General features: G+C 35.7%; 1 protein-coding gene across 2 annotated transcripts in view; it reads left to right on the plus strand.

Annotated features, from left to right (window-relative positions):
* Positions 1-20897, plus strand: part of FBXL5 (F-box and leucine rich repeat protein 5) — a 50386-nt gene that overhangs the window by 17041 nt on the left and 12448 nt on the right. For both annotated transcript variants that reach the window (XM_059067243.2, XM_059067241.2), the window contains exons 6-9: positions 1727-1852; positions 5219-5367; positions 5979-6061; positions 6948-7673. In XM_059067243.2, coding sequence (XP_058923226.1) covers positions 1727-1852; positions 5219-5367; positions 5979-6061; positions 6948-7673 — 1084 coding nt within the window. The remainder of the gene's footprint in view (positions 1-1726; positions 1853-5218; positions 5368-5978; positions 6062-6947; positions 7674-20897) is intronic.

Raw genomic sequence — 20897 nt, forward strand, 5'->3', positions numbered from 1 at the left:
GATGAGTACATAGGTGTTCATTTTGCTACTTGTTTAATGCTGCTTATTCCTACTTTTTACTATATTTGTAATTTTCCATAACAAAACATTAAAAATAAAATTAATAGGTTGTCAGAACAGCTTTAAATAATTAGATGAGTATTTAAAAAATACAAAATAAATTAATTCTATAAAATTTAAAGATGAGGCACTGTTACGTTTCCCTTTTGATAGCAGCTCAAGATAACTAAATGTGTTTTTGTCTTTAGCATATTTTTTTGTGATTAGTAATGCCTCATTCTATAAATTACAATTTCATATTAGTTAATTTCATTGTAAGTTAGTTTTACATGTGAACAATTAAAGAAAATTTTGCTTTCATGAGCATATAATGCAGTCATGGGATAAATACAACTAATATGGTATATATTCTTCTGTCACTGAATCAAAAGTTTTTCTAGGTGAGTACCTCAAATTTCACATTATTTTTTTTTAGTTTTTTATAATTTGTCACTTTGACATGGAAATATATATTTTTTACATAATTAAAGTGTGAGTCTGATTTAAAAAGTTTTATTTTTTATATCAATATGTAGCACTTTTAAATAAGCTTTTTTGTTAGATATATAATATTTTTAGCATGAAGCTATTTGGAGTATTGGGTAGACTTATATAATCCAAATGATTAGAATTATTATTTTTATGTGGAATAATTTTTCTTATTGTAGGATAATATATTAAGTGAAAAGTCAGATAAGGCAAGTATGGATATATCACATACTTTTTTTTTAGCTGTATTTTTGATTATGAAGAATTCCTTATTAGGTAGTAATACATAATTAGGTACTGTTTGATATAAGATCAAATATGATAATGCTGTGTTAGATTTCTGTGACGTTAACCAGATATTAAATATGCTGCTTTTCTTTTCTGTTTTTAATATGCTTAAACAAAAAGTTCCAATAAAATGGTTTTAATTTAATTTATTTATGGTATTTGTTTCCTGTGATTCTTGATCACAATTGATTTGACCCCCTGCAGGGGATGTTTTGAAATGCCTGTGGAGGCATTTTTGTCCTATCTTGGAGTATTACACTGGCATCCAGGGGGCAGAGGCCAAGGTACTGTTAAATACCCTGCAATGCACAGGGAAGCACTCTACAACAAAGAATTACCCAGCCCAGAATATCAATGGTGTTAAGGTTGAGGAGCCCTTACTTAGTTAGATTCAGTGTTAGGAATTCAATAAATTAATTCTGCATTGTCTTGCACTTCACAATCACATAATTTATCGCAGCGTATTCTCCAGGATCTTTAAATTTATGATTTAGCTTTACCTTAATCTTTCCCTTTTTCTGTTCCCACCTAGTTCTGAATTGCTAATTCACTACTGAACAGAAAGTCTTACTTCCTTTTGTTTATTAGCAGTTGTCTTAATGGGGGTATTGCTGGAGCCAGTGTGAAGCCACAGTAGGGAAAAAGGTTAGGTTGTTTTCAGTGATTTCTGAAATTTCATGTTAAGACTGTTGATAATTATTTTTCATAGTTTTTTGGTATGTCTGAAATTGAATTCTGTGCTTATTTAAATGTAATTTTTTAAACCACAATTGTTTCTAACAATAGATGGCTCATTGTGCGTGGCTCACATATTTTTTGTGTGCAGACATTTTTGTTATAAATAGGTTATTTTTTTGTAATGGTAGCTGATCAAATCTTATTTTGTTTCTTTTGTTTATTTGTTGAATAGGTGACTGGTATAGTGGTCCTGCAACTGAACTTGATACTGAACCTGATGAGGAATGGGTGAAAAATAGAAAAGATGAAAGTCGTGCTTTTCAGGAGTGGGATGAAGATGCCGATATAGATGAATCTGGTATGCTATGTCTGGAATTAAAATTGTTACATGGTGCTTTAATAATTACTGTTACATTTAACATTAGGTGCTAGGATTTATGTATTTTGTGTTTTCTAAAAAAACTGATGTTTTTAAGCCTACTGTTTTTAAACTTTCACAGAATAGTAAGTGTATTTAAAATTCTGTTTAAAGTAATTTTTAAATGTGTATAGGCTTGTTTCGCATTTTTTTGTGCGTGTGTGTGTGTGGTTTCAAGGGGATTTTTAAAAAATAATTAATTAATTTATTTATTTTTGGCTATGTTGCGTCTTCGTTTCTGTGCGAGGGCTTTCTCTAGTTGCGGCGAGCGGGGGCCGCTCTTCATCGCGGTGCACGGGCCTCTCACTGTCGCGGCCTCTATTGTTGCGGAGCACAAGCTCCAGACGCGCAGGCTCAGTAGTTGTGGCTCACGGGCCTAGTTGCTCCTAGTTGGCATGTGGGATACTCCCAGACCGGGAGATTAGCAGGAGATTAGCAGGCAGATTCTCAACCACTGCACCACCAGGGAAGCCCTCCCATATGTTTTTATATTTATTTAAATGCTTTAAAAAAATCAGAAAATTATGGCTGTTTTCCGTATTGAAATAATACACATTCATTATAGTGCTATGCAGTTTACAGTGTGTTTTTAGGGCCACTTCATTTGATCAGCTCAGTAGTATATATTGAGTCGTCTGTGGCCCAGAGGAAGGAGCATAAAGCTGTTGAACCTGTTTATTAATTTGTACAGTGATGCCACTTGCCTCACATGGTGGTTATAGAATTAAGAAGTAATATAGGGCTTCCCTGGTGGCGCAGTGGTTGAGAGTCTGCCTGCCGATGCAGGGAACACGGGTTCATGCCCCGGTCCGGGAAGATCCCACGTGCCGCGGAGCTGCTGGGCCCGTGAGCCATGGCCGCTGAGCCTGTGCGTCCGGAGCCTGCGCTCCGCAATGGGAGAGGCCACAACAGTGAGAGGCCTGCGTACCACACACACACAAAAAAAGAAGTAATATATATGAAAATTCTTTGTAAATGGTAAGGGATTATATAAACTAAGCACCATGGGAGAATTCAAGGGTGATGAAGACTTTATCCCTACCCTCAAAGAACTCACAAACGGGAGAATTTCGAATACATGATTCTTAATCAAGGTATGTATTGGAAAATGCTGTAATAGAGGTGCAGAAAGTTGCTCTTTGGGAATATGGAGGAGAAAGACACAAATTCTATCTTAGATGTTACTTTAGATAATATTAAAAGATGATGAAAATAGTAAAAAAAAATTAATAAGATATTCTTCTACTTTGTAAAACTGAACCTGTAGGAATTTTTTATTTATAAGTTGCCCACTTATAGTAAGCTGGTCTGGCAAAAGAACTAAACTTGTGGAAAGTAAGGAATATAAATACAAAGATTATTGTTTTAGCAGCAAGTTTATTTTTATGAAATGAAGGTGCAAAACACCTTGGTATAGTTTTAAATGTTTGGAAGGTGTCATATAAGGAAGAGGTCTATTCCAGTTAGATTTGGTGATTTGCTTATCCTGTGGCAGGCACTTTCTGGGCATGAGGTTAATAGTGAACAAAATGGAAAAAAACAATCCTTGGCTTTGTTTAGCGTAAAATTTGGAGGGGGAGGCAGACAGTAAACACAGGCAAAATATATACTGTATTAGATAGTGTTAAGTGCTGTGGAGAAAAATAAAGGAAAAGCGTGCCAGGAAGAGGAAAGAAGTTACCATTTTCAATAGATTGAGTAGTTAAGGTCCCTTGAGAAATTTGAGCAAAGACCTCAAGGAGTTAAGGTGTTTACTCAGATGTCACCTTAGGGAAGACCTGATTTATCCATTCTAAAAAATCAATTCATAATACCTGTGTTGAGTTTTAAAGGCTTTATCAAACTTAATGTGTTTATCTCAGCACTTAAAGATAGACAAAGAGACGGCTGTTGTTTTCTGTCATATTGAGAGGGAAAGGTTAATGTTATAATGATGGATCCTTTCTAAGGTAATATATCTGTTTAGATGTTTAGTGTATCTAAGAGTAAACTTTGGATCTGTCATCTATGTTAGTGCTTTTTCAGCTTAGCTGTCTTTACTAGTCTTGTAGAGAAGTAACTTTGGATCTGTCATCTATGTTAGTGCTTTTTCAGCTTAGCTGTCTTTACTAGTCTTGTAGAGAAGTAACTTTGGATCTGTCATCTATGTTAGTGCTTTTTCAGCTTAGCTGTCTTTACTAGTCTTGTAGAGAAGTTATTTTTCTTCATAGGATGTTTAGTTTTCTTTTTCTTAGGATTTCACAGTAAACAGTACACATTTAGATAGAGCCACAGAAACAAAAGAATCATTTGGAAATAAAATTGTAGTAGATTAAATAGTGTTCACTAAAAGTCACTTTTATCCCTGTATTTCACATATATGTCTAACTAAAGGAGGAATTTAGCATAATATCTGTAAACATGGAAGCAGTCAGAAATTCAGAATTATTGTTTCTATTTATAGTCCTTCTGTCAGCTACACTCAGTTTTGTTTTAAATGAGACTTCCTCAGCTTATCCTGTTAAACTGTTTTATGTTTGGAGACATTTGAGTTAGGTCTTCAGGTAAGCAAAAAAGCAATAGGATCCTGAGAAAGGTGATAAAATTATTAGTTCATTCTTTTTGGTGTAGTGTGTTTTTTTCCTTATATCAAACTGGAGTTTGTAGGGTTTTTTTCTTTTCTTTTTTTTTACCTGTTACAGTAGTGCATCCTGTTGTACACATCTAAACTCTGCAGAAGTTATTGATCAGAAAACAAAAGCCATGCTCATTTTTAATTTCTCAAAAATTCTAAGGTACTTTGCTTGATTCATTATGACCAGCCTAACTTAATTGTTTCAAATCTCTTCTAGCTCTGTGCCCCTTTTATTGATATTTATGTAAAATAATGACACTTTTAATTATTTTTATTATGGTTCATTTTCCTCTTGATATCCTATATTCTCTTGAAGAACTTATACTATTCTTCAAGTAGTCAAAGTTTTTTCCAAAATTTTTTCAGTGCCTGAAACTGGAGTTATTTTTATCTTCCCTCTGATAATTAGCTTGAGAAGAAAATTACCTTCAACCTTGAAGCATGATAAAAAATTCTTTCATTCCCATTTAAACCTTTTTTTCTTTTTCTTTTGTCTCTTTTTAGTTGATGTCAGACCTGTTAAATATTAAGTCCTGGCGAATGAGAACTTGTCCATTTAATTTGCTTTGCATATATAGGGGAATTTAAAAGGAGAGCAAAAAGTATTTCATATTTAATGATTTGGTGATCCCTTGAGTAGCCTAATCATAATTAGTGTATCAAGTTCTTAGACTCTTGAATTCATTTTACAGAAGAGTCTGCAGAGGAATCGATTGCCATCAGCAATGCACAAATGGAAAAACGTTTACTCCATGGCTTAATTCATAATGTTCTACCGTATGTTGGTACTTCTGTAAAAACTTTAGTATTAGCGTACAGCTGTGCAGTTTCCAGCAAAATGGTATGTATAAATTAGCACTAGTTTGGGTATTGAGAAAAAGTAGCAATGATCTACATTTTGTTTGCTTATTCCTGAGTTTAATTAAAAAAAAATAACAGTTTACCCATGAGTGTACCTTCCCTTGGGTAGGCATACAGTGCTAATTTTCATCTTTTTTCATTTCAGTTCTCATAGTAAACTTTGTACATAGATACCATTTTCTTCACATTATAGAAAAGGAAACATAGACTGAGAGGTTAAACAGTTTATTTAGTTTCACAGATGTTAAGTGATCAAGCCCAGTTTTATATGATTCTTTATGATGTGTAAGGCATGGTAAGATGGGCAGGTGAAATTAAATCACGGTTTTATAAAAGACTATCTTGTGATATCCTACATTAGAATCTCGGGTATTCCTTAAGAATGTAAATTTCCTGGGTCTAATCTTAGAATTACTAAAACAGATTTTCTGGGATTTCATCACAATATATATTTGTAAGGCAGAATTGAAGTGATTTTTACATGCAGAAAAGTGTGAGAACCACTGGATATATTACTTACTAAAAGTTATGTCTCTAACCGAACTAAATTCTGCAGATCTTCACAGTGAGTGACTTTTTTTCCCCTCTTAGGTTAGGCAGATTTTAGAGCTTTGTCCTAACTTGGAGCATTTGGATCTTACCCAGACTGACATTTCAGATTCTGCATTTGACAGGTTAGTTATTTTTGAATATATAAATTTAATGATTTCTTAACTATGAATCAGTAGAATTGTTCTGTAGTTTTTCATTTACATAAGTGCAGTTTAATCATACTATTACTTTCTACTATCAGATTTTGGTCATGTTATGGTAATAGCACCCTCCAATTCTTTGCTCTTGTCCTTAGGTCCCAGCTGATTTAAAACTTATATATGTATCATCCTGTCATCTTTATAATCTTGTACTGTGTCTAGGCTTTTGAGCCTTGCTGTGTAACCATGTAGCTTGGTACTGTGTTTTAAAGAAGTTTTCATTTTCAGTTGGGCTCCCAGTACCATTTGGCAAAGCTCCCTCTTCATAGTTATTCTAAAATTCTAACACTTTCTTCAAGCAACCCTCAGATTTTATTTCTTTGGATGCTGCTACTTTCCTTCTTATTCTACCTTGCCCTGCTGTTTCCCACCCTAGCATTTATATCAGCACCTCTTTTCCAATTTCAGAGGGAGAAATGTATTCTTCTCTGGCTAAGGCTAATTCTCTACCAATTCCTAGAGCTTGTTCTTCTGGATCTTTCTCCTCTAATTATTATTTTCTTTCTTTCATGTGTGTACAGCCTTTTCTCTATTGGTTATTTTTCAGTATGAAAAACAGTCTCCCTTCCATACCCTTCTCCTTTCCTACTCCTCTTTTGGGTTAGCAATACTCTTAGTTTCTAATTAGCCTTATTGTCTTTTCATATTCCTAGCATTTAAAGTAGTGCCTAACAACAGATATTCAGTAAATGATTGATTATATTAGATTTAAAATCTTTCTTGTAGTTTCCATTTACTTATATATAATCAAATGCTTTTGAAGAATTTAACAATATCCACTAATAGTCTTATTACCTCTTAATTATAGTTGGTCTTGGCTTGGTTGCTGCCAGAGTCTTCGGCATCTTGATCTATCTGGATGTGAAAAAATTACAGATGTGGCTCTAGAGAAGATTTCTAGAGCTCTTGGAATTTTGATGTCTCATCAGAGTGGCCTTTTGAAAACTTCAGCAAGCAAAATTACTTCGACTACCTGGAAAAATAAAGACATTACCATGCAGTCCACCAAGCAGTATGCTTGTTTGCACGATATAACTAACAAGGGCATCGGAGAAGAAATAGATAATGAACACCTCTGGACTAAACCTATTTCTTCTGAAAATTTCACTTCTCCTTATGTGTGGATGTTAGATGCTGAAGATTTGGCTGATATTGAAGATGCTGTAGAATGGAGACATAGAAATGTTGAAAGTCTTTGTGTAATGGAAACAGCATCCAACTTTAGTTGTTCCTCGTCCGGTTGTTACAGTAAGGATATTGTTGGACTAAGGACTAGTGTCTGTTGGCAGCAGCATTGTGCTTCTCCAGCCTTTGCGTATTGTGGTCATTCATTTTGTTGTACAGGAACAGCTTTAAGAACTATGTCAGCACTCCCAGAGTCTTCTGCATTGTGTAGAAAAGCATCAAGGACTAGATTGCTTAGGGGAACAGACTTAATTTACTCTGGGAGTGAAAAAACTGATCAAGAGACTGGGCGTGTACTTCTGTTTCTCAGTCTGTCTGGATGTTATCAGATCACAGACCATGGTCTCAGGTAAGTAATCTGTTGCAGAGTATTAGGAAATGGACATGTTCTCATTCTCAAATGGAGTGGAAAATTTTGAATCTAAGTCATTCCTTTCAGCTGATCTATTTAACCGAAAGAGTTAACCGCTTCAAAGAGTTGTCCTACTTCAGAATTTTGGAACGATACAACTTCAGCATGAAGTTTCAGTCATTTCAATTCCTTTGTAATGTGGAAGAACATAAATTTGAAAGTTTAATAAATACTTACAACACAATAAATACATATAACACATTTTCTAAGGTGCTTTAGTGGATGTAAAGATGAATAAGATACAGTTTTTACCCTTTAGGACTTGTAACAGAGAAGAAAATATGTATACTATATTCTGTGTATTATTTGTGTACATCCTTTAAGGGATGTTGAATTAAAGATTCTGTGGGGATCAAAGGAGAGAGAGGGAGACTTCTTATCCAATTGCAGCAAATGATCAGAAAATGTTATGAAGAGGGGCTTCCCTGGCGGTCCATTGGTTAAGACTTAGCCTTCTGATGCAGGGAGTGTGGGTTCAATGATCTCTGGTCGGGGAGCTAAGATCCCACATGCCTTGTGGCCAAAAAACCTAAACGTAAAACAGAAGCAATACTGTAACAAATTCAATAAAGACTTTAAAAATGGTCCACATCAAAAAATTTGTTTTTAATCTTTAAAAAAAAAAAAAGATAAAATGTAATGAAGAGGTGGCCCTTAATTGAACCTTGAAGATAGACGAAGGATTTTGATAGGTGGCAGAGGGAGAAGAGACCATTCCAAGCAGTAGGGATCATTTGCGCCCACAGTAAAGTACTGTTTAACTGTTGTTAGGGTATTTTGTTGTTATGGTTCTTCTTAACGTTAATAATTGTTTGATTATCTGTGACATGAGCCTTCAGAAATTGATTTTATGTTTTCTCTTTTACCCTGTAATAGACTTGAATTTTACTAGGGCTCCTTAATAATGGGGTGTCAGGCATGTTAAACAATGAAAATTCATCCAGCATAAAGCCTATTACCCCCTCTTTTAAGTATAATCTTTAGCAGATTAAATAGAACTCAGTGGGGGATGTTCAGAGGAGTATTCCCGTTTGGTTGTAGAGAAGGATGTGTATTGGGGAATAGTGGGGAATAAGGCTATGACAGAGTTTGAATTCAGGGAAGAATTCATTTGGGGAATGGGGAACACAGGAACTATCTTACTTGATATTTGGAATGGTAGCTTATCAAAACTGCATTCTGAGTGCAGCTCAGATTTTAAAAAGTGCAACTCCTTTAAATCAGATTATCTTGAAGGAGTCTTCCTTAATTATTTAAATATTTATTGAGCATCTGTTGTGTGACTTGCCCTCTTCTAACTGCTAGGGATCCAGAATAAATGACTCAAATTTCCTGCTTTCATAGAGTATAATCTAATGGTAGAAATAGGCAACAAAAATGTAATATCAGACTGAATGTTCTGAAGAAAAGTGAAATATGTTTATGGGATAGAGAATACAGAGAATGCTCCTTCACATTTGATGGACAGGAAAGGCCTTGAAAAGAAGCATTTTTTTGAGTAGAGAGTGGGATGAAGTTAGTGAATTTTGTGTGCATTTCCTGGGAGAGAAGCTAAGGAAATCGAAACTACAAATTTAATTTTTAGAAACAGCTTTCTTCTTGCATTTATTCTCTTGGTTTAAAAAGTATTTCAGTTAACTTAATAAGTTCAGCTGTTCAGGTTTGAGAACAAATACAACTTGTGCAAGCATTCACCTCAACTTGGGGGAACAGAGTTGCTAGTTGGGAGTATTCTGTGTATCCTTCTGTAATAGTCATTATGTTTTATTCAGGGATGGGTAGAATGAATTTTGGCAAGTTGGTTATGGGGCTTGTTAAAAGAGCATTCACTGTAAAAATGTAGGTTGAAAATCAAAGTTTTAAAACTAGATTGAAGCTGTAGGGAACATATAGTGTAGTGTGTAGTCTTCATGCAGCATTATCTGGTTTTTGTAGGAATGAAATAAAATAAATTTTGGCTGTCATTGAGTAGAAGTAGCCTGTTTAAATTTTCAGCCTTCTTTGGCCCCCTCACATTGTCATTATTGTTTCGGTACAAACTATTCCTTTTCTCCTTGAATCCAAGGCAACTGCTCTTGAATCTTTTGCAGATAGCATGTATTAGTTGGGTCTTACAGTCAAACATTCTGTCATTTAATCTTTTGGTTTCACAATATGCATTTAATGTAATTACTGATATGGTTAAATTTATGCCTACCATCTTACTGTTTGTTTTCCCTGTTTCTCTTTTCTTTATTCTTGTTTTGTCTTTTTCTGACTTGTTTTGGATTTATTAAGTATGGGTTGGCCAAAAATTTCCTTTGGTTTTTAAGTAAAAATAAAAGACATTTTTCATTTTCACCAAGAACGTTGTGGAACAACATATTCACTGTTTTGTTCCACTACCTTCTGCCATTTTTGAGGCAACTTCATAATTCCATCTTCCCAAAACTTTTTATCTTTTTGAGCAAAGAACTGTTCCCGGTGCCTTTTACAGTCTTCCAGGGAATTGATATTTTTTCATTGAGAGAATTTTGTAAAGACTGAACAAAGTAAATGGAAATCCGAAGGTGCAATGTCTGGTGAATACAGCAGATGAATCAGAACTTCCCCGCCAAGCTGTAACAGTTTTTGCTTGGTCATTAAAGAAACATGTGGTCTTGCGTTACCCTGATGGAAGATTATGCGTTTTCTGTTGACTAATTCTGGACGCTTATCATCGAGTGCTGCTTTCAGTTGGTCTAATTGGGAGCAGTACTTGTTAGAATTAATCTTTTGGTTTCTGAAGGAGCTCATAGTAGAGGACTATGTTCCATTCCCACCATATACACAACATCACCTCCTTTGGGTGAAGACCGGCCTTTGTTGTGGTAGGTGGCAGTTCATTTTGCTTGCCCCACGATCTCTTCCGTTCCACATTATTGTACAGTATCCATGTTCCATCACCTGTTACAATTTGTTTCAAAAATAGAACATTTTTGTTACGTTTCAGTAGAAAATTGCATGCGGAAATACAGTCGAGAAGGTTTTTTTCACTTAACTTATGTGGAACCCAAACATCAAAGCAATTAACATAACCAAGCTGGTGCAAATGAATTTCAGTGCTTGATTTGGATATTTTGAGTATGTCGGCTATCTCCTGCATGGTGTGACGTTGATTGTTCTCAGTGAATGTCTTCATTTGGTAGCTGTCAACCTCAACTGGTCTATCTGACTGTGGAGCATCATCCAGCAAGAAATTCCAGCACGAAACTTCACAAACCACTTATACTTTCGTTCAGTCACAGCACCATCCCATACACTGCACAAATATTTTTTTCTTGTTTCAGTTGCATTTTCACCTTTCTTGAAATAAGAAACCATAATATGTCGAAAATGTTGCTTTTTCTTCCATCTTCAATTTTAAAGTGGCTACACAAAAATTCACTAGTTTTGATTTTTTTTTAAATGCACGCTGATATGACAGCTGTCACAAGACAATCTAACAAAATTGTTTCAAATGAACAAATACAACTAAGCCCTACTATAGCTATCTTATGGGAAAAACGAACGAACTTTTTGGCCAACCCAGTACTTTTTAGTATTTGTTTTATCTCTATTTTTGGTTAGTATATCATTTATTTAGTGTTGGCTTTAGGGTTTGTATGTACCTTGTAAATAAAATTGTGGTAAAATATACAAACCATAAAGGTTACCATATTAACGATTTTTGCTTCAGCTTTATTTTTCTAAACAGCAGGTTCTTACTAGTTATCCATTTTATACATATTAGTGTATATGTGTCAATCCCAATCTCCCAGTTCATCCCACCCGCCAACCCCCCTCCACTTTCCCTCCTTGGTATGCATGTTTGTTATCTACACGTGTGTGTATTTATGCCCTGCAAACTGGTTGATCTGTACCATTTTTCTAGGTTCCACATATATGCGTTAATGTATGATATTTGTTTTTCTCTTTCTGACTTACTTCACTCTGTATGACAGTCTCTAGATCCATCCACATCTCTACAAATGACTCAATTTCGTTCCTTTTTATGGCTGAGTAATATTCCATTCTATATATATAACACATCTTCTTTATCCATTCATCTGTCGATGGGCATTTAGGTTGCTTCCATGTCCTGGCTATTGTAAATAGTGCTGCAGTGAACATTGTGGTACATGACTCTTTCTGAATTATGGTTTTCTCTTGGGTATATGCCCAGTACTGGGATTGCTGGGTCGTATGGTAATTCTATTTTGAGTTCTTTAAGGAACCTCCATACTGTTTTCCATAGTGGATGTATCAATTTACATTCCCACCAACAGTGCAAGAGGGTTCCCTTTTCTCCACACCCTCTCCAGCATTTGTTGTTTGTAGATTTTCTGATGATGCCCATTCTAACTGGTGTGAGGTGATACCGCATTGTAGTTTTGATGTGCATTTCTCTAATGATTAGAGAAATGAGCACTCTTTCATGTCTTTGTCGGCAATCTGTATACCTTCTCTGTAGAAATGTCTGTTTAGGTCTTCTGCCCATTTTTGGATTGGGTTGTTTTTTTAATATTGAGCTGCATGATCTGTTTATATATTTTGGAGATTAATCCTTTGTCTGTTGATTCTTTTGCCAATATTTTCTCCCATTCTGAGGGTTGCCTTTTCATCTTGTTTGTAGTTTCCTTTGCTTTGCAAAAGCATTTAAGTTTCATTAGATCCCATTTGTTTATTTTTATTTTTACTTCCATTACTCTAGGAGGTGGATCAAAAAAAGATCTTGCTGTGATTTATGTCGGAGTGTGTTCTTCCTGTGTTTTCCTCTTAAGAGTTTTATAGTGTCTGGTCTTATATTTTGGTCTCTAATCCGTCTTGAGTTTATTTTTGTGTATGGTGTTAGGGAGTGTTCTAATTTTATTCTTTTACATATAGCAGTCCAGTTTTCCCAGCACCACTAATTGAAGAGACTGTCTTTTCTCCATTGTATATCCTTGCCTCCTTTGTCATAGATTAGTTGACCAAAGGTGCGTGGGTTTATCTCTGGGCTTTCTATCTTGTTCCATTGATCTATATCTCTGTTTTTGTGCTAGTACCATATTGTCTTGATTACTGTAGCTTTGTAGTATAGTTCGAAGTCAGGGAGTCTGATTCCTCTAGCTGTTTTTTCCCCTCAGGACTGCTTTGGCTACTCAGGGTCTTTTGTGTCTCTATACAAATTTAAAATTTTTTTGTTCTAGTTCCATAAAAAACGCCATTGGTAATTTGATAGGGATTGCATTGAATCTGTAGATTGCTTTGGGTAGTATAGTCATTTTCACAATATTGATTCTTCCAATCCAAGAACATGGTATATCTCTCCATTTGTTGGTATGATCTTTAATTTCTTTCATCGATGTCTTACAGTTTTCTGCATACAGGTCTTTTGTCTCCCTAGGTAGGTTTATTCCTAGGTATTTTATTCTTTTTGTTGCAGTGGTAAATGGGAGTGTTTCCTTAATTTCTCTTTCAGATCTTTCCTCATTAGTGTATAGGAATGCAAGAGATTTCTGTGCATTAACTTTGTATCCTGCAACTTTACCAGATTCATTGATTAGCTCTAGTAGTTTTCTGGTGGCATCTTTTAGGATTCTCTCTATATAGTATCATGTCATCTGCAAACAGTGACAGTTTTACTTCTTCTTTTCCAATTTGTATTCCTTTTATTTCTTTTTCTTCTCTGGTTGCCCTGGCTAGGACTTCCAAAGCTATGTTGAATAATACTTGTGAGAGTGGACATCCTTGTCTTTTTCCTGATCTTAGAGGAAGTGCTTTCAGTTTTTCACCTTTGAGAACAATGTTTGCTATGGGTTTGTCGTATATGGCCTTTATTATGTTGCGGTAAGTTCCCTCTATGCCCACTTTCTGGAGAGTTTTTATCATAAATGGGTGTTGAATTTTGTCAAAAGCTTTTTCTGCATCTATTGAGATGATCATATGGTTTTTTTTCTTCAATTTGTTAATATGGTGTATCACATGGATTGACTTGCGTATATTGAAGAATCCTTGCATCCCTGGGATAAATTCCACTTGATCATGGTGTATAGTCCTTTTAATGTGTTGTTGGATTCTGTTTGCTAGTATTTTGTTGAGGATTTTTGCATCTATTTTCATCACTGATATATTTCTGTAATTTTCTTTCTTTGTCATATCTTTGTCTGGTTTTGATATCAGGGTGATGGTGGCCTCGTAGAATGAGTTTGGGAGTGTTCCTTCCTCTGCAATTTTTTGGAAGAGTTTGAGAAGAATGGGTGTTAGCTCTTCTCTAAATGTTTGTAGAACTCACCTGTGAAGCCATCTGGTCCTGGACTTTTGTTTGTTGGAAGATTTTTAATCACAGTTTCAACTTCATTACTTGTGATTGGTCTCTTCATATTTTCTATTTCTTCCTGGTTCAGTCTTGGAAGGTTATACCTTCCTAAGAATTTGTCCAATTGTTCCAGGTTGTCCATTTTATTGGCATCAATTTGCTTGTAGTAGTCTCTGAGGATGCTTTGTATTTCTGCAGTGTCTGTTGTAACTTTTCCTTTTTCATTTCTAATTTTATTGATTTGAGTCCTCTCCCTCTTTTTCTTGATGAGTCTGGCTAATGGTTTATCAATTTTGTTTATTTTCTGAAAGAACCAGCTATTAGTTTTATTGATCTTTGCTGTTGTTTTCTTTTCATTAATTTCTATTTGTTTCTATTTCATTTATTTCTGCTCTTTTCTCTATGATTTCTTTCCTTCAATTAACTTTGGGTTTTGTTTGTTCTTCTTTCTTGAACCTAGTTCCTTTAGGTGTAAGCTTAGATTGTTTATTTGAGATTTTTCTTATTTCTTGAGGTAGGATTGTATTGCTATAAACTTCCTTCTTAGAACTGCTTTTGCTGCATCCCATAGGTTTTGGATCATCATGTTTTCATTGTCATTTGTCTCTAGGCATTTTTTGATTTCCTCTTTGATTTCTTCAGTGACCTTTTGGTTATTTAAATAATGTATTGTTTAGCCTCCATGTGTTTGTGCTTTTTACGTTTTTTTTTACCTGTAATGATTTCTAATCTCATAGTGTTGTGGTCAGAATAGATGCTTGATTTGATTTCAGTTTTCTTAACTTTACTGAGACTTGATTTGTGACCCATGATGTGATCTATCCTGGAGAATGTTCCATGTGCACTTGAGAAGAAAGTGTAATCTGCTGTTTTTGGATGGAATGTCCTATAAATATCAATTAAATCTGTCTGGCCTATTGTGTCATTTAAAGTTTGTGTTTCCTTATTAATTTTCTGTCTGGATGATCTGTCCATTGGTGTAAGTGAGGTGTTAAAGTCCCTCGCTATTATTGTGTTACTGTTGATTTCCTCTTTTATAGCTGTTAGCATTTGCCTTATGTATTGAGGTGCTCCTATGTTGGGGGCATATATATTTATAATTGTTATATCTTCTTCTTGGATTGATCCCTTGATCATTGTGTAGTGTCCTTCCTTGTCTCTTGTAACATTTTTTATTTTAAAATCTATTTTATCTGATATGAGTATTACTACTCCAGCTTTCTTTTGATTTCCATTTTCATGGAATATCTTTTTCCATCCCCTCACTTTCAGTCTGTATGTGTCCCTAGGTCTGCAGTGGGTCTCTTGTAGACAGCATATATATGGGTCTTGTTTTGGTATCCATTCAGCAAGCCTGTGACTTTTGGTTGCAGCATTTAATCCATTCACGTTTAAGGTAATATTCAATATGTATGTTCCTACTACCATTTTCTTGTTTTGGGTTTGTTTTCATAGGTTCTTTTCTTCTCCTGTGTTTCCCACTTAGAGAAGTTCTTTAGCATTTGTTGTAGAGCTGGTTTGGTGGTGCTGAATTCTTTCAGCTTTTGCTTTTCTGTGAAGGTTCTGATTTCTCCATTGAATCTGAATGAGATCCTTGCCCAGTAGAGTAATCTTGGTTGTAGGTTCTTCTCTTTCATCACTTAAAATATGTCATGCCACTCCCTTCTGGCTTGTGGAGTTTCTGCTGAGAAATCAGCTGTTAACCATAAGGGAGTTCCCTTGTATGTTATTTGTAGTTTTTCCCTTGCTGCTTTCAGTAATTTTTGTTTGTCTTTAATTTTTTCCAATTTGTTTACTATGTGTCTCATCATGTTTCTCCTTGGGTTTATCCTGCCTGGGAGTCTCTGTGCTTCCTGGACTTGGGTGGCTAGTTCCTTTCCCATGTTAGGTAAGTTTTCAATTATAATCTCTTCAAATATTTTCTCGGGTGCTTTCTCTCTCTCTCCTCCTTCAGGACCCCTATAATGTGAATGTTGTTGCATTTATTAATGTTGTCCCAGTGGTCTCTTAGGCTCTCTTCATTTCTTTTCATTCTTATTTCTTTCTTCTGGTCCGTGGCAGTGAATTCCACCATTCTGTCTTCCAGGCCACTATCTGTTCTCTGCCTCAGTTATTCTGGTATTGGTTCTTTCTAGTTTATTTTTCATTTTAGTTGCTGTATTGTTCATACCTCTTTGTTCTTTAATTCTTCTAGGTCTTTGTTAAACATTTCTTGCATCCTCTCGATCTTTGCCTCCATTCTTTTTCCAAGGTCCTGGATCATCTTCACTATCATTATCTGAATTCTTTTCAGTAAGGTTACCTATCTACACTTCATTTAGTTGTTTTTCTGGAGTTTTATCTTGTTCCTTCATCTGGTACATAGCCCTCTGCCTTTTGATCTTGTCTTTCTTTCTGTGAATGTGGTTTTTGTTCTACAGGCTTCAGCATTGTAGTTCTTCTTGCTTCTGCTGTCTGCCCTCTGGTGGATGAGGCTATCTAAGAGGGTTTTGCAAGTTTCCTGATGGGAGGGACTGGTGGTGGGTAGAGCTGGCTGTTGCTGTTGTGGGCAGAGCTCAATAAAACTTTAATCCAGTTGTCTGCTGATGGGTGGGGCTGGGTTCCCTCCCTGTTGCTTGTTTGGCCTGAGGTGACCCAGCACTGGACCCTACCCGGGCTCTTCAGTGGGTCCAAAGCTGGACTCTGGGAGGGTTCATGCCAAGGAATAAGTACTTCCCAAAACTTCTGCTGCCAGTGTCCTTGTCCTCACGGTGAGACACAGCCACCCCCCGCCTCTGCAGGAGACCCTCCTACACAGCAGGTATGTCTAGTTCAGTCTCCTATGTGGTAACTACTCCTTCCCTTGGGTCCCGATATGCACACTATTTTGTGTGTGGCCTCCAAGAGTGGGGTCTCTTTCCCCCGGTGCTGTTGAAGTCCTGCAGTCAAATCCCTCTAGCCTTCAAAGTCTGGTTCTCTGGGAATTCCTCCTCCTGTTGTTGGACCCTGAGGCTGGGAAACTTGACGTGGGGCTCAGAACCTTTACTCTAGTGGGTGGACTTCTGCTGTGGTATAAGTGTTCTCCAGTTTGTGAGTCACCCACCCTGCAGTTATGGGATTTGATTTTATGTTGATTGCACCCCTCCTACCATCTCATTGTGGCTTCTCCGTTGTCTTTGGATGTGGGGGATCTTTTTTGGTGAGTTCCAGTGTCTTCCTGTCAGTGATTTTCAGCAGTTAGTTGTGATTCCGGTGCTCTCGCAAGGGGGAGTGAGAGCTCGTCCTTCTACTCTGCCATCTTGAACCAGTCCTCCCATTTTAATGATTTTTAAGTGTACAACTCAATGGCAGTCTGAGTTCACAATGTTGTATAACATTCAAACATTTCCAAAAGTTTTTCAGCACTCACAACAGAAAGTGTAACTATCAAGCAATAACTCCTCACTCTTCCAACCCTCCCAGGCTCCCTGCTGTTTTACTTTCTGTCTCTATGTGTTTGCATCATTTATACAACATAGATACATCATGTAAGTGGAAACATACAATACTTGTCCTCTGTGTCTGGTTTATTTCACTTAGCATAATGTATTCAAGGTTCATTCATGTTGTAGAATGTATCAGAACTTCATTCCTTATTATAGCTGAATAAAATTCTGTATTTATACACCACATTTTGTTTATCCGTTTGTCATTGATGTCATCATCGATGGGCACTTGGATTGTTCTCCCTTTTAGCTGTTGTGAATAATGCTGCTGTGAATATTGGCATACAAGTATTTGAGTCCTTGTCATTTTTTCTTTAATTTCTTTAGCAGTGTTTTGCAGTTTTCAGTGTACAAGTCTTTTGCCTTAGTTAATTCTTAAGTATTTTAATTTTTTTGATCCTATTTTAAATGGAATTTTCTTAATTTCTTTTTCAGATTGTTCATTGCTAGTGTATAGAAATACAACTGATTTTTTAAAAATTAATTTATGTATTTTTGATTGTGTTGGGTCTTTGTTGCTGCACGTGGGCTTTGTCTAGTTGTGGAGAGCAGAGGCTACTCTTCGTTGCATCACGCAGGCTTGTCACTGTAGTGGCATTTCTTGTTGCGGAGCACGGGCTTCAGTAGTTGCCGCGCAGAGGCTTAGTTGCTCTGCAGCATGTGGGATCTTCCCAGTCTAGGGCTTGAACCCTTGTCCCCTGCATTGGCAGGCAGATTCTTAATCACTGTGCCACCAGGGAAGTCCCCTAATGTTCCTTTCTTACATTGGTAATTTGAGTCCTCTTTTTTTTCTTAGTTATACTAGCTAAATGTCAATTTTTGATGATCTTTTCAAAGAAACAAAGTTATACTTTCTATGAGTTCAACCTTTTAAAATTTATTAAGCCTTTTTTTTGTGGCCAAACGTCGTCTGAGTATTCCATGTGCACTTGAGAAGAATGTGTATTCTGTTTTCAACCGGAATGTTCTCTATATGTTTGGTAGGACTAATCTCTTAATAGTGTAGTTCAAGTTCTCTATTTCCATCTTGATCTTCTGTCTAGTTCTATCCATTATTGAAATTGGGATATTGTATTTCTGACTATTTTTGTAGGACTTTTCATATTTCCCTTTAGTTCTATCAATTTTGTATCATATATTTTGGGGCTCTGTTGTTAAGTGTGCATATGTTCTCAGTTTGTTTTAATCTTGGTGGAGTGCACCTTTTACCAATATATAATATCCTAGTACTCTTTGCCTTTTGTAAACTTTAAAAAATTTTAAGTCTTTTTTGTTTCGCATTATAGCCACTCTCACTCTTTTTTTTTTTTTTTCCCTCTGTTTTTGTTACCTTGTTTTTTTTGGCCTCACTATGTGGCATGCAGAATCTTGGTTCCCCGACCAGGGATCGAACCCTCACCCCCTGCATTAGAAGGTGAAGTCTTAACCACTGGACTACCAGGGAAGTCCCAAACAATTGTCTTTTAGAGAAAATTAACAAAGAAGTCTTATTTTACCTTTTTTGGCATTCTTCATTCTTTTGTACAGTTTCATGTTTCCATTTGGTATTGTTTTTCTTTTGCCTGCAGAGTTCTCTATAGTTTTTTGTACTGTTAAGTCTTTTGTCAGTAAACTCTCAGCTCTTGTCTGAAAAACTCTTTATTTCACCTTCATTTTAGAAAGATTTTCACTGTGTATAGAATTCTAAGTTGGTAGTTTTGTTTTAGCACTTTTAAGATGTTACATTGTCTTTCATCTTACATCATTTATGAGAATTGTATTAAATTTTTATCTTTGTTCTTCCATATATTATGTGTGTTTTTTCTTTAGCTGCTTTAAAATTTTATTTCTGCTTTTAATGCAGTTTGCATATGGTATGCCTTGGTGAGGTTATCTTCATTGTTATCTTGCTTGGGGTTTATTGAGATTCTTGGATATGTTATTCCTAGCTTTCATAAAATTGGAAAACAAAATTCAGCCATTATTTCCTCAAGTACTTTTTCTCTCCACTCTATTCTCTTACTCCTGCTTCTTGCTGGGACTAACATGTATGTCAGACTTCTTGATACTGTACTATAGGTCACTTTAATGTAATAGTTCCCTGGACTGTCATGACAAAGTACCACAAGCTAGGTGGTTAGAATGTTAGAAATTTATTCTCTTAGAGTTCTGGGGATTAGAGTTCTATAATCAAGGTGTTGGCCAAACCATGTTCCCTCTGAAACATTTAAGGGAGTGTCCTTTCTTAACTCTTAAAACCTCTCATAGACCCAGGTGTTGCTTGGCTTGTGGCACTATAACCCCAATCTCTGCCTCAGTCTTCACATGGCCATCTCCTTTTTGTGTCTGTATATCTGTGTCTTCACATGGCATTATCCGTGTGTGTATGTGTGTGTGTGTGTCTGTGTCTGTGTCTAAATATCCCTCTTCTTAATGAGGACATCAGTCATACTGGATTAAGGCCCACCCTAATGACCTAATCTTAACTTAATTAAATCTGCAAAGACCGTATTTCCAACTAAAGTCACATTTATGATACTGAAGGTTAAGACTTCAACGTATCTTTTTTTGATGGGGGAGGGAGGGGACATAATTCAACCTATAACACCAGGGCTTTTTTTTCCTTACTGTTTTTGTTCTTTTTTCTCTTGGTGCTTCATTTTGGTTAATCTGGGTGTTCTTCAAGTCCACTACTTTTTGCAATGTCTAATCACTGCTAATCTCATTCAGTGTATTTTTTATTTCAGATACTGTATTTTTCATCTCTGATATTGTATTTTTCATCTCTAGAAGTTTCATTTGGTACACTCGTGATCCTCCCCAATATATGCATATACACACACATATAAGTACATCAATTATGTATGTAAATGTATTAAAACATACAAAAATATTTATATAGACATGTTTTTTGTTTCATTATGTTCATATTTTCTTTTAAATCCTTGAGTGTATTTAAAATATGAAATCTGTTTTAAAGTCATTATCTACTAATTTCATCATCTTTATCATTTATTGGTCTGTTTCTATTGATTTTTTTTTCTGATTCTTTGAGTGGTTAGTAGTTTTTGATTTGGCTACCAGATAATGTGAATTATACATTGTTGAATTCTGGATTTTGTTCTAGTGTTTTAAAGATTACTACTTTGAATCACTCTGTGGTCTGTATTATTTCTGTAACTTGTATATATTTCTACAACTTTTTTTCTTATTGCATGCATTATTAATACTTTAAATGTTTCTTTCTTTGTTTGAGGACAGAGAAATTTTGCATTTTACTGTGTAGGCCTGTGCCTGACATACTTGGGTATTGGTGATAAAAAGTAGACTAGAGTGATCTTTCTAGTATGCATTTCTTATTACTTGTTATTACTCCTTTAAGCATTTCAGTGAGTCCTATTGCCCTTTGGTTAAAGTTCA

Source organism: Kogia breviceps, chromosome 6 (assembly GCF_026419965.1).
Source record: "Kogia breviceps isolate mKogBre1 chromosome 6, mKogBre1 haplotype 1, whole genome shotgun sequence".
In the NCBI taxonomy this organism is placed as follows: domain Eukaryota; kingdom Metazoa; phylum Chordata; class Mammalia; order Artiodactyla; family Physeteridae; genus Kogia; species Kogia breviceps.